Raw genomic sequence first — 17500 nt, 5'->3', positions numbered from 1 at the left:
AATTTCTATTAAGTCTGGCCGGCCGGTATCTTGCAATTAATTTATGGTCGAACGTAGCTTGACTGATTTATTATGGCTCGGCCCCTGCGCCAGGCACGCGGTTTTCGGAGCTGGTGCTGGGGGTGGGTGGGTGGGTTAAGGGGGGAGGGGAAAGGGGGAGGAAGGGGGGAAAGGGGGAAAGAGGGGGTGAGGGGGAGGAGGGAGGGGTGAGGGGAGGAAGGAGGAGGGTAGTAAGTGGGAGGTGGGAGGGGAAGAGGGAGGGAGGGAAGGAGGGAAGGGAAAGAGGGAGGGAAGGAGGGAAGGAGAGGAGGTGGGAGAGAGCTGATAAGGATTGGGTGGGAGGAATAGCAGGAGGGAAAGATTGAAAGAGGAGGAAGGAAGATAGAAAGTGAGGAGAGGGAGTGAGGGAGGGAGATAGGGAAATAGGTAAGGGGGATGGGGGTGCGTGACGAGGGGAGTAGTCGGTGTGATGGGTGAGGGTAAAAGGCGGGAGGAATGGGGGGAGGGGGGAGGCAGGCAAAGGGTGGTGGGGTCGAGGGAGGGTTATAAGAAGCCGAATCAGGGTGAAGGGGAGGGAGGGGGAGAGAGGGGGAAGGGAGTAAGACTTGAAGGGGGGAAGGGGGCGGGGGATCTAGTTTCACGCTAAAGTCTGTTATTGTTTTGCGATTAAAGGGTTGGTGATTCGCTCCCTGAACAACGGGGCGACTGCACTTACATGCACGCAGACACACACTCGCTCGCTCGCTCAATGACGCTTCCATTACGGCAAAATGGAGGGACACGCTATAACGCGATAAAAGAGAGGGATAAAAAAAAGAGAAAAAAGAAAGAAAAAATATCGAAATAAGAAAGGAGAAATAAGAAAAATGAAAAGAAAAAAAAAAAGATGAAACTAAGGAGAGATAGATAGATAGATAGATAGATAGACAAATAGATGGATAGATAGATAGATGGATGGATGGATGGATGGATAGATAGATAAACAGACAGACAGATAGATAGATAGATAGATAGATAGAGAGAGAGAGAGAGAGAGAGAGAGAGAAGAGAGAGAGATGATGATCACGGGGAGGACGAAAAAAAAAAAGATGCGCAAGAGAAGCGAAGAGAATTGGACAAAAGCGGCGAGAGTGACAGACAGAAAGGTGGGAGGCAAAGATATTAGCGAGATGCCAGTCCTTTTCGGCGCCGCGTCATGGTTAGCGTTAATCAAAAGTCACGTGACCTTGCGGCGCAGGGTGAGGGAAACAAGGCATTGATAAGAAGCTATTTGGCGCGACTTCAGTGACCTTTTCGGGCAGGGAATGAGCTGGGATGAAGTAATGAGAGAGAGAGAGAGAGCGAGAGAGAGAGAAAGAGAGAGACGAGAGAGAGAGTGAGAAGAGAGAGAGAGACGAGAGAGGAAGATGAGAGAGAGAGAGAGAGGATGAGAAAGAGGAAGAGGAAGAGAGTAGAGAGAGAGGAGAGAGAGGAAGAAGGGATGAGAGAGAGAAAGAGAGAGAGAGAGAGAGAGAGAGAGAGAGAGAGAGAGAGAGAGAGAGAGAGAGAGAGAGAGAGAGAGAGAGAGACTGTAAAACGGGCATATAAAGTCATTAAGTAATTAACAAGGCAGGCAGGCAGATAGACTGACATGCCGCAAGACGGACAAACAGACATACAGTCACAGACGACTCAGCCGGCGGATACATATAAGAACACACCACAAACCTTTTCTTTAATACCAGTTTCTCTATCTTTTATAAACGGTTGATCGCAAGTTATGGCACCGTTTGCGCGTGGAGGATCGATAAGAGATAATGACTCTGCTGTGATTTACGAAGAACTGAGTAAGCCTTATCGTATGAATGGATGCTGTTTGAGATCTCGAAGGACGTGGTATTCTTTCTGTTTCTCAATTTTCTTGTTTCTCTTTCTGCATCTCTCTCTCTCTGTCTCTGTCTCTGTCTCTCTCTCTGTCTCTTTCTCTGTCTGCCTGTGTGTCTCTCTCTCTCTCTGTCTGTCTCTGTCTCTCTCTCTCTCTCTCTCTCTCTTTCTCTCTCTCTCACCCCCCCCCTCTCTCTCTTATTTATCTCTGTCTGTCTATATGTATGTATCTTCCTACTTATCTATCTCTCTATCTATCAGTCAGTTTATCAATCTATCTATCTATAAGTACATAAATATCTTCCCTCTCTCCCCCTAATCTCCATGTAGCAAAGAGGATAAATCCATCTCCTATCGTCTCTACATTCTCATAAATTTGCTTTTTCAGTAGCACATATATTTAAAAATCCTACCCTTTCTCCACATAAAGTGTATAATCATGTATATATACACACACACTTAATCCTGAGCCGTACTGTACTTTGCGTAGTATTATGATATCAAAGAATGCCAGCTAGATGGATAGAGACAGACAACTGTTGTTTGTGGAGAAAATAATTGATATCAAGAGTCATGTGTCTTGCAAAGGTATGGCGCGGGGATAAGGAAGAAAGGGGAAGGGGAGGACAAGGGAGAAGGGAGAAGAGAGAAGGGAGAAGGGAAAGGGGAAGGGGAAAGGGAGAAGGGGAAGATAGAGAGATTAAAGGAAGGGGATGGGAGGTAGGGAAAGAAGAAGAGAAAAGGAATGGGGGGATGGGGAAGAGAGGTGTAGGAAAGGGAATAGTTAGAGGTATTCAGTAGAGGACGAATAGGGTTAGGTTAGAGGATAAGGACAGGGGATAGCGGGAAGGGGCAGGGAAAGAGGGTAAGGGGCAGGGGAAGAGGGTAAGGGACAGGGAAAGAGGGTAAGGGGCAGGGGAAGAGGGTAAGGGGCAGGGGCAGGGGAAGAGGATAGGAGGGATGGGGCAGGGGAAGAGGGTAAGGGGCAGGGGAAGAGGATAAGGGTAAGGGGCAGGGGAAGAGGAAAGGGTGGGGCAGTGGAGAAACGAGGGTGGTCTTACATCATTCTATTTCATTAAGGCATAAGGAGTCAAAAAAAAAAAAAAAAAAAAAAACTTTCAAAATATCGCAGGATGCAAACCCGGTGGCCTCCTCTGTAGGATCTATTACCTTCCCCGCCCCCCCTTCGCTCCTCCCCTCCCCCCTCTCCTTTCTCTTTCTCTCTCGTCTTTCGGTGCACAGCTGACCCGCACGAGAGTGACCTGGGGCGCAGAGCAGGAGTCGACCCCCCTAGCCAACCCAACCCCCCTTTTACCTCTAACCCACTCCCCCCCCCCCTCTTCCCCTTGCCCCGAACCCCCTACTCCGCCTACCCACACCTCACCGCCCCCCTTCCCCTCCCCCCACCCCTACCCCGTCATCTACCTTCCACACCTGTCTGGCTCCAGCTGTCACTCGCCCGTGTCACAGCTGGTTCGGGCACCGTCTCTGAGGCAAGAGATTTTTCTCTTCTTTTTCGTTTTTCTTTCATTGTTTTCTTTTCATTTCACTTTTATTTATCTTTAATTAACGATCTTTCGTTCTCTTTTATTTCATTTTCTCTCTTTCTTTTATCTTATTTCCTTTTCGATTTCATTTCTTTCTTCTCACATTTTTTTTCATTTCCCTTCTCTGTACTCCTTTATTTTCCTTCCTTTTTTTCTTCCCTCCTCTATCTCTCATTGCCCCCTTTCCCCTTTTCCCTCAAACTGACAAGATCAAACGCGCGATAAACTTCCTTAAGTATATGGGTTCAACGGATGTTCGCGATCGTTCATTCGCCTTTATATGGGCTTATCGAGATCTCCTGTTATGCCTTGAGGGCGTGGGCGTGTGCACGTCTAGGCCCCGAGGGAGAGATCGAGGACGCATGAGGACGTGAGGGCGAGGGGAGTCGAGGATGGACAAGGGGGTGAGGGGATGGGAAGGGGGGAGGGGAGTAGGGATTAGGGGGGTGGGCAGGGGGAGGGGGTGGGGGATGGGAAGAGGGGGAGGGGGTGGGGGATGGGAAGAGGGGGAGGGGGTGAGGGAAGAGGTGGATGGAGGAAGAGGGAGAAAGGGGTGGAGGGCGAGGGGGGTTAGAAAAGAGGGATAGGGGAAGGGTTAAGAGAAAGGGCAGAGAAGGAGAGGAAGAGTGGAAAGGGGAGAAGGAGGGGATAGGGGAAAAAATAACTAGACACGAATGGGGGATAGGGATGGAGAAGGAAAAGGAGATGCGAAATGGCCCAAGGATATGACAACGTGACCAGAAAGTAGAACAAACGAGGCACAAATATACTTAGTATGCATAACACATATATAACTAATATGAAAACAGTAAATCAAACGTGTAAATCATGCGAACAGAAATCGTGTGAGAAATCGGAATAAAAAAAGACAGATATGTGGGCGTGGCTCGCGGGCTGTGTGGGCGTGTAACAGGGCTGTTATAGACGTTAGGAGTAATTAGGTTACCGGTGTACAACTAGTAATTTCCGGGTTCGTTGGTCGTATTATCAAAAGCGATCTCTATCGAGGAATCACTCATTATCATCCTTAATCATGATGATTAAACGCCGACATCGCAATAACGATCATCGTCATTAATGAAACCGGTGATAATACTTTCACGCTAATTATTCCTGCGGATAATAACATCATTATCGCCTTCCCTTTTTGTCGAAACGGAAAGAGACCGCAGAGAAAGAAACGAGAAAAGAGACACAGTAAACGGAAAGCGAAATGAATTAATATTAAAAAAAAATTGAAAAGATTAAAAAAAAAAAAGTTTAAACATGATAAAAAGTCCCAAAAAACACGAAGAAAAATAAATAATTGCCGGAAAAAAAAAAAAACGAAAAACAAAGAATGGCAAGTAAAGACACGACGAAGGAGGGAATAGGAGGAAGGGAAGGAGAGAGGAAGAAGGCAGAATAAAGAGAGAATAAGGAAGAGAGGGAAGAAAAATAGTGAGAAAAAAGCAAGGAAGGGAGAAGACGGGAGGCAAAGAATGAGAAAAATAATTGAACAAGGAAAAGGAGGAAAAAAACGAAGGGAAGAGGTGGAAATGGGAATAATAAGGTTTACAAGAAAGAGAATCAAGAGATAAGTAAGGAGAGGGGAAGAGGAGAAGAGAGGAAGCCCCCCTAAAAAGTGCAGGAAACACCTTAAAACCAGAGAGGAGAGGAGAGAGAGAAGGGCGTGCGGAAGGGGAAGAAGAGAGAAGGAAGAAGAGGGAGGAGGAGAGGAAGAGAGTGGACAATGGGTGGCCGAAACCAAGGGTGAACCGCAGGGCCTTCGAAGGGTCAGCCGCTGTATTGTTCTCTGACAGCACACTCAGAGTAACATGTTGGGTCGACGAAGCCAGTGAGTGCAGTGCTTTGCTGGCGACGCTAGGCCTCGCTTTATTTCACTTTTCTTTCTTCCTTTCCTCGGTCTGTGTTTATGTTAGCTATTTTTCATATTTCATTTATTAATTTATTTATTTTTAAAATTTCGTACTTTCTTACGGCCTGTGTTTATATATATATATATATATTATTGTATATATATAAAATATATATATATATATATATATATATATATATATATAATATTATATATATATATATATATATATATATATATACATACATACATACGATTAAGCACAGATACAAACACACACACATAAGCATACACACTCTAAAACACATATACATAAAAAAGAAAAAATATATATACATATATATATATATATAGAATATATATATATAATTATATATATATATATATAATAAATTACACAACACAAAGAAAATATTATATATATATATATATATATATATATATATATATATATATATTATATATATATATATATTTTTTTTTTTTTTTTTTTTTTTTTTTTTTTTTTTTTTTGTGTGTGTGTGTGTGTGTGTGTGTGTTTTTTGTGTTTTATGTGTTGTTTGTATCTGTGCTTAATCGTATATTTATGTGTACGTCTGTGTACGTTAATGGGTGGATTTGTGTGTGTGTTTGAAACGGTGTGTTATGTGCACGTGACTGTTATTGTGTATGTGTGTGTGTGTGTGTGTTGTGTGTGTGTGTGTGTGTGTGTGTGTGTGTGTGTGTGTGTGTGTGTGTGTGTGTGTGTGTGTGTGTGTGTGTGTGTGTGGCGGCGCGCGTTTGGGGGGCGCGTGTTCGTGTATGTGTTTGTGTGTGTCCGTGTGTTTCCGTTCATACTTGTGTGGGCCTAAGCGTGCATGTACGTAGGAATATATGTACATGCTTTATTCTTGTGTACGTACAGATTTGTGTGTCCGTATATTACATTGAATTTATTTATGTGGTTGACAATAGAAGGATATTCCTCCCTTTCCTTTATTTTTTTTTGTCGATTCTGTTGTCTTGACAATATCAAGGACAAAGGGCAAGAGAAACCTGAAGTTGAAGAATTGAGGGAAGAAGGAAAAGTAAAAGAAAGAATAAAGAATCTATTTGCTGTAAGAAGGAGAACAAGGAGATTAAAGAGAAAAAAGGAGGAAGAGCTAAACGATATATATGTATATATAAAACAAATGAGGGATATTTGAAAAGGAAAAGAAAAAACGAAAAAGAGTGACAAAACAAACAAACCTTGAAATATAGAAAGAAAAAAATGTGGGAGTGGCTAAGACTGACACGACCCGCCCACCTCGACCATAATTACCCATGAGGCTTGTTCGAGGCACAATTATGTCTCAATTAGAAGTAATTTCACCGAATGACCTTCCGCTACCATCTCGTCCGCCGGTTAGATTGAATAGTAATCTACTATTGGAGATGTAGATTACTCTAGGACATGATTGCAGGTTGCAGGACAGGGTGAGGGACAGCAAATGACCGGAAGTGTGTGCAATACGGCTCAGAAGGACATCACTGAACACTAATTCACCATTACTGTTAATAATTTATTTGCTTTGAAAAGGTAAGTGGAACTTGTGAATTCATAACGATTTGATGGATAATCATGTCGATAAACTGGTTTTCTGTTGAGATAACCAACATACTCGAATCTATCTATCTATCTATTGTATATGCGTTTTATTGATTTTGGAGTGAGTCAGTAAAGCATTTCGTGCAGTACATATCTTATTCACATAATATACGTTTCGATCTGATACACCATAGATAAAATCTCTTCTGTGATTATCTATTCTTACCTTATACAGCATCTGTTCATTGATTAACTAATCACCACACTCACGCACGTAATCTTTTCAACAGATGTGACGGGGTTAGCATGATGACCCTGGATGCAACATCTGGACTACAAGACGCACGTCGCGCCTTCAGTTAACAAAGTGGCGTCGTGTGTTGGGCGTGCAGGTGGCAGCATGTGGACAGAGCGGAGCACCTGCGGAAGAGAGAGCAACAGATGGGGCTGTATCAGGTGTGGGCGGGTGTGGGTGGGCAACAGAGGCAGCCTGCCCACCTCTTTCCCTCCTTCGCTTTTTCCTTCAGGTCGGGTAACGTTCCGTCCAACCTCGCCTCGCTTTCGGATATTCGCTTTGGGAATAGAGTGAACATGTCTCGCCTTCAAATGCTGACCAATCGCACCTTATTAAAACCGTAAGTAGCAGTAGTAACAACAGCTTTAAACAACCAAAAACAAGCACACAAACACATCCACAAACAATTAAACATAAAAAACAACAACAATAAAAGCAACAAACGTGCCAAAACCAGAAAGAAAACGAAAGAAAATCAAAGAAAACATAAAACCGTTACCCCGAGATCAAGCAGAGAAGCGGCCGAGTGAGATACGCCTTTGGGTGCCGTTGCCAGGGAGCCATATGGAGTCCAGCCGCCTCGGGTCGGAGATTGAATTACACATTGAAATACATTACTCGGCGTTGACAGGATGTGCTAACAGCTCGGCGGAGGTTCACTCGGCTCGCGGAAACTTCAGACTCTCCATTGTCTCGCTTCACTGCTTGTTAATGGGGGCGAGGTTTTGTGAAAGACTGCCTTTATTATTTTCATTATCATTATTGTTGCTACTGTTATCATCAACTTTAGTATTGTGACTAATATCATTATCGCTGTTGAGATATTCATTAATGTCATTGTTATTATCATTATCATTTTTGTTATGCGTATTATCGTAATCTCATCATTTATAATAATGTCGTTAGTGTTATTATTGCTTGTATCACTGTTGTTGCCTCATCATTTCTACCATCATCATGATTATAATCATCATTATGATTAATTGTAACTTGTACTGTTATTGATTTCGCCGTTATTTTGAAGATGAAGATGAAATGGAAGAAGATGAAGAAGAAGACGAAGAGGAAGAAGGAAGTGATGAAGAAAATGTAGAATAATAACAGTTACTTATTATCATAACTAATAATAGTAATGATAATAAGAACAAGAAAAAAACAAGAACAAGAACAAGAAGAAGAAGAAAAAAAAAACGATGATAAAGAGAAAGAAGAAGAAAAACGTAAACTGTTCCTTTCAGCTTAGGTTTTATAATCATCATCCTTGATGTCATCACCACCATCCTTATCCGTCACCACCAACGCCATGGTTATATATATCACAACATGAACCAACACCACATCATCACATCCTCCATCACAACATCCACCATCACTCCAACATGCATGGATCTGCATTATTTTGCTTTTTTAACATCCCCCTTCCCCTTTCCCTAACCCCAGTATTCCCCAACCCCAACACTCCTCTCCCTTCACTCCCTACCCTAATGCCTCCTCCCATGTGCCCCCACCATCTCACCTTCTTCCCTTACCCCACACAACTCAGTTTAACTCCTCTAACCCCCCACACACTCGACTTAAAAAAACCCCACTCCTTGGCTCTCGTCCCTACCTGAAACCCCTCTACCCTCTCCCCTCTCCTTGCTCCCCTTCTCCTTAACCCCCTCCCCTTGCCCATCACCCCTTCCTATTGTAACTCCCCACCCCTCCCCTTGCCCCACAACACCTCCTCTCCCCTTGCCCCACCACCCCTCCCCTCCCCTTGCCCCCTCCTCTCCCCTTGCCCCACCACCCGCCCGCCCACACGCCCCCACATCCACTCTTTCTCCGTCAGAGCGCCCACCGCAAGCCACTTAGCGCGGGCGTCCGGTCGGCTTTTACGTGTTCAGGCTTTTTATTTGTTATCCTGTCTTGCTGCTGACGACCTGTCCTGGAGGGGGAGGGGGGGGTGATGGGAGGGGAGGGAGGGGGATGGGAGGGAGGGGGGAGGGATGGTGGGAGGGAGGAGGGTGGGGGTGGTGGGAGGGAGGAGGGTGGGGGTGTGTGAGGGAGGAGGGTGGGGGTGTGAGGGAGGAGGGTGGCGGGATGTAGGGAGAGGTAGGGAAGTAGGGAAGGGAGAGGGAGGTAGGAGAGCAGGGAAGGGAGGGAGGGCGTAGGGAGGTAAGGAGGATGTGGGTAAGAAGGGCATGGCAAGGGAGGAGGGGGGGGGGGTTATAGGAGGGAAGGTGGGGGAGTAGTGGACAGAGGAAAGGAGGAGAGTAGGGAGAGGAGAGAGGTTGGGGGAAAGAGGGGTAGGTTGAAGTCCAGTCCATGTGCGAGGTGGGGGGGAAGGGGAGTTGTGTGGGAGGGTGAAAGGCTGGTCATAGTCCGATTCCCCCCCCCCCTCTCACTCTCTCTCTCTGGCTCTCTCTCTCTCTTTCACTTTCACACCCTCTCTCTGTCTCCCGGTCCCCTCTATCTCTGTCTCTGTGTACCTGCTTGTCTGCATGTCTTTTTTTCTGCCTACTAGTCTCTCACTCTCTCTCTCTCTCTCTCTCTCTCTCTCTCTCTCTCTCTCTCTCTTTCTCGCTTGTTCTCCCTATTCCCTATCTCTGTTTTATTTCTGTCTCTGCCTCTCTCGCTTTTCTCTTTCTCTTCCTCGGAATTACAAGGATTTAGAGAAACCTGTGGTTGAGGGTGACTGAGAAGGGGGGTGGGGGATAACCGACGTTGGGGGATGGTTGAAGGGGGGAGGGGAGAAGTGGGGGTAACACGAGCCCAAGCGACGTAAAGTGACCAGTATAACGCGTTGCTTAGGGGGTGGGGTGGGGCAAGGGTGGGCTGGGGTTGTGGTAAGGCGGAGGTGGGGGTGGGGTTCTTAGCCACGGCACGAGCAGCTAATGGCCGGGAATGGAAGAAGGGGAGAACGAGGATAGATAATGAAGAAGAAAGTAAGGAGGTGCAGCGCATGAGGCGACAAAGAAGGGAGAGAAGAAAGGAGGTGTCTGTGATACCTGAGAAGATTATAATGATAATGAATTAGCTCGTGAATGATATTGACGTTGATAACTCCTTAACTTCTCAAAGAAGAGGTTTAAGTGAAAGATAGAAACACAATAAACTTTTCTCTCTTTCACACTTTGAAATCCATAACTGATATATCTATACAATGAACTAAACGGCAAAAGACTCAAAATTCGAATTCCTTACAATCATTTGAACAGTTACACCAGCAACAGTCTCTGTTAATGATGATTACACACGTTTGGAAGCCTTGGTGTCCGTAAATTACTATTTCTTGTACTGTAAGATTGAGAACTTCAGTGCAATTCTTTATCTGTGTTTGTCTCCTATTTAAATCGCCTTGCATTTTTCTTTCTTTCATGTAACAGGCTTTATAAATTAGAAAAAAATATTAAAGAAAGGAAATGCATATATCATATCGACTCATGTTAACAGATCTCCATGTATACAGTAATATACAGTCATCTTGTGTATCAAACCACCATTTAGCAGTATTTACCCATGACCTTCCTTTCTCCTGTTCTCAGATAAGAGCTCAGGACAGAACATGGGTTTAAAATAATGATAAAAGGAAAACTGTAAAAAACATGAGTATCACATGTGGCTTTTAATCGTGAGGATCAGCGCAGTCGAGAAGCCGCCGTGTTTGTTTACAGGAGTGTGGCCCGGCCTGCGCTACGCTGGGTCAGATTTGGGCCTGAAAAGCGACACTGATGCACGAAATCTGAGCCGAACCCTTTATGGCCGTGATTGGGTTCACTGAGAAACAAAAGACGATCTGACCGGTCTTCTCGAACCCTTTGGCGACGGAGGTGCATCAGGGAGAAGGGATTGGATGGCACACAAGCAGTGTTGGGTGTCGACGACAGGTGCTTCCAGCTTCTTCTGGGAGTGGTTGGGGGTTTTATCATTCCTTGGGTGTTGATTAGACTGATTAATGAAAAAAGGAAACCACATAATTTTCTGCTTTGTTGATTGGCTGAATTGGTAAAAGTGGAATTCTATATGATAAGCGACACCCGAAAGAATGGTTCAGTTTGTACTACAGAACGATGCCTTTTATTCGGGTCGCCTTCGACGCTGTGTTACAGTTCGCTTATGTCGACTCAGATTACGTCATTCCGGAGGGCCACGAGACCATTCATGAACTTAAGCACCGGAGAGATTCATTCATAAGATAATTACGCAACACGGAAAGGGAATTACAATTATAGTTTCGAATGACCGACAAAAAGATAGCTCGTCACTTTTTATAGATATACTATTTCGTGGGATCTCATGTAAAGCTCACATCATGGCAGGAAGTTCTGTTTATTCACACTACGAAAAGAAACAACAGTCAAGACCCGAACCTTCCCCTTCGGTTAGTTTTTTTCTTTCGCTTTCTTCTACCATGTCGAGAGAGGGGGAGAAGCTCCAGCTGTTATACCAAAGAGCCTGCAAGACCTCTCCCCTCTTCCACCTCCTCCCCCTCTCCCTTTCCACCTCCTCCCACTCCTCCTCCTCCTTCCCTTCCCCCTCTTCCTCTCCCTCCCCTCCCCCTTCCCCTCCCCTCTTCCTCTTCCATTCTCCCCTCCTCCTCCTCATCCTCCTCCTACTCTTTATCCTTTTCCCTCTCCTTCCTCCCTTCCTCTCCCCTCCTCCCCTTCGCATCCCCATCCTTCGCGTCCTCCTTGCCTCATCTCCCACGTCACATCCTTATCTAACTCCTCCCAATTCCGCCGCATTTCTCTTCCCGTCCCCTTCTCCCTCTAAATCCCCATCTAATCCCTCCCCTCAACGCCTCATCCCCAAGGCCACGCCCTCATTACCCTCCCTCTCCTTCTCTCCCTCCCCATTCCTTGATGCGTCCCCTCCCCCTTTCCTTCCCCTTCCCCTTGTTACCTCCCCTCTCCCTTCCCTTCCCCCCCTTTGTTACGTCCCTCCTTTCTTTCCCCTTCCCCTCATCGCCTTCCCTCCCTGGTCACTTCCCCATTTTCCTTGTTATATCCCCTTCCCTCACCCTCCTCCTTATACCCCATACTCAAATGCCCTTACCCATACCCATCTTCAACATACCCGTCTTTCCTATACCCATACCCATCTACCCCACACCCACACCCACCCTCCCCACACCCATACCCACCCTACCCACACCCATACCCACCCTCCCCACACCCATTCTCTACAAACCCACACCCACCCTCCCCACACCCACACCCACCCTCCCCACACCCACCCTCCTCACACCCACACCCACCCTCCCACACCCACACCCACCCTCCACACCCACACCCACCCTCCCCACCCCATCCTCCCCACCCCCACCCTCCCCACCCCCACCCTCCTCCGTGAGTCTCCGCGCATAGGCCCGGCCAACACGGCTCGTCCCAGACACAAACAAACAGCCATAATGGATCCGGGCGACAAAAAGGGCGGCGGCGACACCTCTTCGACGCCTCCTCCCGTGTGTTTGTTTACGGTCTTGGGGTTCAGGAGGAGGGGGCAGGAGGAGGGTGGGGGGCATGGGAGGGGGGCAGGAGGAGGGTGGGGGACATGGGAGGGGGGCAGGAGGAGGGTGGGGGCATGGCAGGGGGGCAGGAGGAGGGTGGGGGGCATGGCAGGGGGCAGGAGGAGGGTGGGGGCATGGCAGGGGGGCAGGAGGAGGGTGGGGGGCATGGCAGGGGGGCAGGAGGAGGGTGGGGGGCATGGGAGGGGGGCAGGAGGAGGGTGCGGGGCATGGCAGGGGGGCATGGGAGGGGGGCAGGAGGAGGGTGGGGGGCATGGGAGGGGGGCAGGAGGAGGGTGGGGGGCATGGGAGGGGGGCAGGAGGAGGGTGGGGGCATGGGAGGGGGGCAGGAGGAGGGTGGGGGGCATGGCAGGGGGGCAGGAGGAGGGTGGGGGCATGGGAGGGGGGCAGGAGGGGGTGGGGGCATGGGGGGGGGAGGAGGGGGTGGGGGCATGGGAGGGGGGAGGAGGGTGGGGGGAGGGAGGGGGGGAGGGGGGGGGGGGGGGGGGCAGGGGGGGCAGGGAGGGGGGGGGGAGGGGGGGGCAGGAGGGGGCGGAGGAGGGTGGGGGGCATGGGGGGGAGGAGGAGGGTGGGGGGGGGGGGGGGGAGGGGGGGAGGGGGGGGGCGGAGGGGGGGGGGGGGGGGGCATGGGATGGGGGGGGGGAGGGGGGGGCTGGGGGGGGGAGGGGGGGGGGGCGGAGGGGGGGGGGGGGGAGGAGGAGGGGGGGGCAGGCAGGGGGCAGGAGGAGGGTGGGGGCATGGGAGGGGGGAGGAGGAGGGTGGGGGGCATGGAGAGGGGGCAGGAGGGGGGGGCATGGGAGGGGGGCAGGAGGAGGGGGGGGGGCATGGGAGGGGGGCAGGAGGAGGGTGGGGGCATGGGAGGGGGGCAGGAGGAGGGTGGGGCATGGCAGGGGGGCAGGAGGAGGGTGTGGGGGCATGGGAGGGGGGCAGGAGGGGGGGCGGGGGCATGGCAGGGGGGGCAGGAGGAGGGTGGGGGGCATGGCAGGGGGGCAGGAGGAGGGTGGGGGCATGGGAGGGGGGCAGGAGGAGGGGGGGGCAGGGGAGGGGGCCAGCAGGAGGGTGGGGGGCATGGCAGGGGGGCAGGAGGAGGGTGGGGGGCATGGAGGGGGGCATGGGAGGGGGGCAGGAGGAGGGTGGGGGGCATGGCAGGGGGGCATGGGGGGGGCAGGGAGGAGGGGTGGGGGGCATGGGAGGGGGGCGGAGGAGGGGTTGTGGGGCATGGGAGGGGGGGAGGAGGAGGGTGGGGGGCATGGGAGGGGGGCAGGGGAGGGTGGGGGGCATGGGAGGGGGGCAGGAGGAGGGGTGGGGGGCATGGAGGGGGGCAGGAGGGGGGCAGGAGGAGGGGTGGGGCAGGGAGGGGGGGAGGAGGGGGGGGCAGGGGGGGGCAGGAGGAGGGTGGGGGGGCATGGGAGGGGGCAGGAGGAGGGTGGGGGGCATGGGAGGGGGCAGGAGGAGGGTGGGGGGCATGGGAGGGGGCAGGAGGAGGTGGTGGGGGCATGGGAGGGGGCAGGGAGGGTGGGGGGAGGGAGGGGGGGGGGGAGGGGGGCAGGAGGAGGGTTGGGGCATGGGAGGGGGCAGGAGGAGGAGGGGGGGCATGGGAGGGGGGGGAGGGGGTGGGAGGGGGGGAGGAGGAGGTGGGGGATGGGGGGGCAGGAGGAGGGTGGGGGCATGGAGGGGGGCAGGAGGAGGGTGGGGGGCATGGAGGGGGGCAGGAGAGGGGGGGGGTGGAGGGGGGGATGGGGAGGGGGAGGAGGGAGGGGGGCAGGAGGGGGCAGGAGGAGGTGGGGGCATGGAGGGGGGCAGGAGGAGGGTGGGGGGCATGGCAGGGGGCAGGAGGAGGGTGCGGGGCTAGGGAGGGGGGCAGGAGGAGGGTGGGGGGCATGGGAGGGGGGCAGGAGGAGGTGGGGGGCATGGAGGGGGGCAGGAGGAGGGTGGGGGGCATGGGAGGGGGGGCAGGAGGAGGGTGGGGGCATGGGAGGGGGGGGAGGGGGGCAGGAGGAGGGGGGGGGCATGGGAGGTGGGCAGGAGGGGGTGGGGGGCATGGCAGGGGGCAGGAGAGGGTGGGGGCATGGGAGGGGGGCAGGAGGAGGGTGGGGGGCATGGGAGGGGGCAGGAGGAGGGGGGGGGGCATGGGAGGGGGGCAGGAGGAGGGTGGGGGGCATGGGGGGGGGCAGGGGGAGGAGGGGGTGGGGGGCATGGGAGGGGGCAGGAGGAGGGTGGGGGGCATGGGAGGGGGGCAGGAGGAGGGGGGGGGCATGGGAGGGGGGCAGGGGGGAGGGTGGGGGGCAGGGAGGGGGGGAGGAGGGGGGGGGGCATGGGAGGGGGCATGGGAGGGGGCAGGAGGGGGGGGGGAGGGGGGGGCAGGAGGGGGTTGTGGGGGCATGGAGGGAGGCAGGAGGAGGGTGGGGGGCATGGGAGGGGGGCAGGAGGAGGGTGGGGGCATGGGAGGGGGGGGGAGGGAGGGGGGGGGCAGGCAGGGGGGCATGGGAGGGGGGCAGGAGGAGGGTGGGGGGCAGGAGGGGGGCAGGAGGAGGGGGGGGGGGGGAGGGGGGCAGGAGGGGGGGGGCCATGGGGGGGGCAGGAGGAGGGTGTGGGGGCATGGGAGGGGGGGGAGGAGGGAGGGGCATGGAGGGGGCAGGAGGAGGGGGGGGCATGGGAGGGGGGCAGGAGGAGGGTGGGGGCATGGGGGGGGGGGGAGGAGGGTGGGGGCAGGGAGGGGGGGCAGGGGAGGGGGGGGGGGGGGGGGCAGGAGGAGGGGGGGGGGCATGGGAGGGGGGCAGGAGGAGGGTGGGGGGCATGGAGGGGGGCAGGAGGAGGGTGGGGGGCATGGGAGGGGGCAGGAGGAGGGTGGGGGGCATGGGAGGGGGGCAGGAGGAGGGTGGGGGGCATGGGGGGGGCAGGAGGAGGGTGGGGGGCATGGGAGGGGGGGGGAGGGGGGCAGAGGAGGGTGGGGGCATGGGGAGGGGGGCGGAGGAGGGTGGTGGGGCATGGGAGGGGGGCAGGAGGGGGTGGGGGGCATGGGGGGGGGGCAGGGGAGGGGGGCAGGAGGAGGGTGGGGGGCATGGGAGGGGGGCATGGGAGGGGGGCAGGAGGAGGGTGGGGGGCATGGGAGGGGGGCAGGAGGAGGGTGGGGGGCATGGGAGGGGAGGCAGGAGGAGGGTGGGGGGCATGGCAGGGGGCGGAGGAGGGGGGGGATGGGGGGGGGAATGGGAGGGGGGCGAGGAGGAGGGTGGGGGGCATGGGGAGGGAGGCAGGAGGAGGGGTGGGGAGGGGGAGGGGGGGCAGGAGGAGGGTGGGGGGGCATGGGAGGGGGGCAGGGGGGGTGGGGGGGCATGGGAGGGGAGAGGAGGAGGGTGGGGGCATGGGGCGGGGGCAAGGAGGGGGGGTGGGGGGGCATGGGAGGGGGGCAGGGAGGGGGGCAGGAGGAGGGTGGGGGGCATGGGAGGGGGGGAGGCAGGGGGGGGGCATGGGGGGGGCAGGAGGAGGGGGGGGGCAGGGGGGGATGGGAGGGGGGCAGGAGGAGGGTGGGGGCATCGGGGGGGGCAGGGGGCAGGAGGAGGTGGGGGGCATGGAGGGGGGCAGAGGAGGGTGGGGGGCATGGGAGGGGGCAGGAGGGGTGGGGGCATGGGAGGGGGGCAGAGGAGGGTGGGGGCATGGGAGGGGGGCAGGAGGAGGGTGGGGGCATGGCAGGGGGCATGGAGGGGGGAGGAGGGTGGGGGGCATGGGAGGGGGGCAGGAGGAGGGTGGGGGGCATGGGAGGGGGGCAGGAGGAGGGTGGCGGGGCATGGGAGGGAGGCAGGAGGGGGTGGGGGGCATGGGGGGGGGGAGGGGAGGAGGAGGGTGGGGGCATGGAGGGGGGCAGGAGGAGGGTGGGGGGCATGGGAGGGGGGCAGGAGGAGGGGGGGGGCATGGAGGGGGGGGGGACAGGAGGAGGGTGGGGGGGATGGGAGGGGGGAGGAGGAGGGTGGGGGGATGGGGGGGGCAGGAGGAGGGGGGGGGCATGGGAGGGGGGCAGGAGGGGGGTGGGGTGGGGGGGGGGATGGGGGGGGGGCTGGGGGGGATGGGAGGGGGGGGGAGGGGGGGGGGTGGGGGGGGGATGGGAGGGGGGCAGGAGGAGGGTGGGGGGATGGAGGGGGGGGGGGGGGGGGCATGGGGGGGGGCATGGAGGGGAAGGAGGAGGGGGGGCATGGAGGGGGGGGAGAGGGGGGGGGGCATGGGGGGGGGGAGGAGGAGGGGTGGGGCGGGAGGGGGGAGGGAGGAGGGTGGGGGGGATGGAGGGGGGCAGGAGGGGGGGGAGGCATGGGGGGGGGGGAGGAGGGGGGGGGGCATGGAGGGGGCATGGGGAAAAGGGTGGGGGGGATGGGGGGGGGGCAGGAGGGGTGGGGGGGATGGGAGGGGGCAGGGGGAGGGGGGGGCAGGGGGGGGGGGAGGGGGAGGGTGGGGGCAGGGGGGGGGCAGGGGGGAGGGGGGGGGGAGGGGGGGGGGGAGGAGGAGGGTGGGGGCATGGGAGGGGGGCAGGAGGAGGGGGGGGGGGGGGGGGGGGGGAGGGGGGGGGGAGGGTGCGGGGCAGGGGGGGAGGCAGGGGAGGGTGGGGGGCTTTGGGGGGGGGGCAGGAGGAGGGTGGGGGCATGGGAGGGGGGAGGAGAGGGTGGGGGCATGGGGGGGGGCAGGGGAAAGGGGGGCAGGAGGGGGGGGGGGGCATGGGAGGGGGCAGGAGGAGGGGGGGGGGGGGGGGGCAGGAGGAGGGGGGGGGGGGGGGGGGGGGGGGGGGGGGGGGGGGGGGGGGGGGGGGGGGGGGGGGGGGGGGGGGGGGGGGGGGGGGGGGGGCAAGGGGGGGGGGGGGAGGGGGGGGGGCAGG

General features: G+C 55.5%; 2 protein-coding genes across 2 annotated transcripts; both read right to left on the bottom strand.

Moving 5' to 3' along the window:
* Positions 1 to 7171: 7171 nt before the first annotated feature.
* LOC119576666 (basic proline-rich protein-like) lies at positions 7172 to 14947 on the bottom strand (the record flags this gene model as incomplete). Its single annotated transcript, XM_037924313.1, has 7 exons — positions 7172 to 7258; positions 9090 to 9173; positions 12929 to 13338; positions 13898 to 14017; positions 14145 to 14443; positions 14602 to 14682; positions 14763 to 14947. Coding segments are annotated over 7 exons (1266 nt in total), but the record flags the coding sequence as incomplete, so codon positions are not given.
* Positions 14948 to 15179: 232 nt separating this feature from the next.
* On the bottom strand, positions 15180 to 17489 carry LOC119576546 (basic proline-rich protein-like; the record flags this gene model as incomplete). Its single annotated transcript, XM_037924225.1, is given in 3 exon segments — positions 15180 to 15406; positions 16459 to 16627; positions 16629 to 17489. Coding segments are annotated over 3 exon segments (1257 nt in total), but the record flags the coding sequence as incomplete, so codon positions are not given.
* Between the last annotated feature and the right edge of the window lie 11 nt (positions 17490 to 17500).

This window comes from Penaeus monodon, chromosome 9 (assembly GCF_015228065.2).
Source record: "Penaeus monodon isolate SGIC_2016 chromosome 9, NSTDA_Pmon_1, whole genome shotgun sequence".
Lineage (NCBI taxonomy): Eukaryota > Metazoa > Arthropoda > Malacostraca > Decapoda > Penaeidae > Penaeus > Penaeus monodon.
Note: the sequence above shows the minus strand (reverse complement) of the source record. Positions and strands in the feature narration are given on the sequence as shown.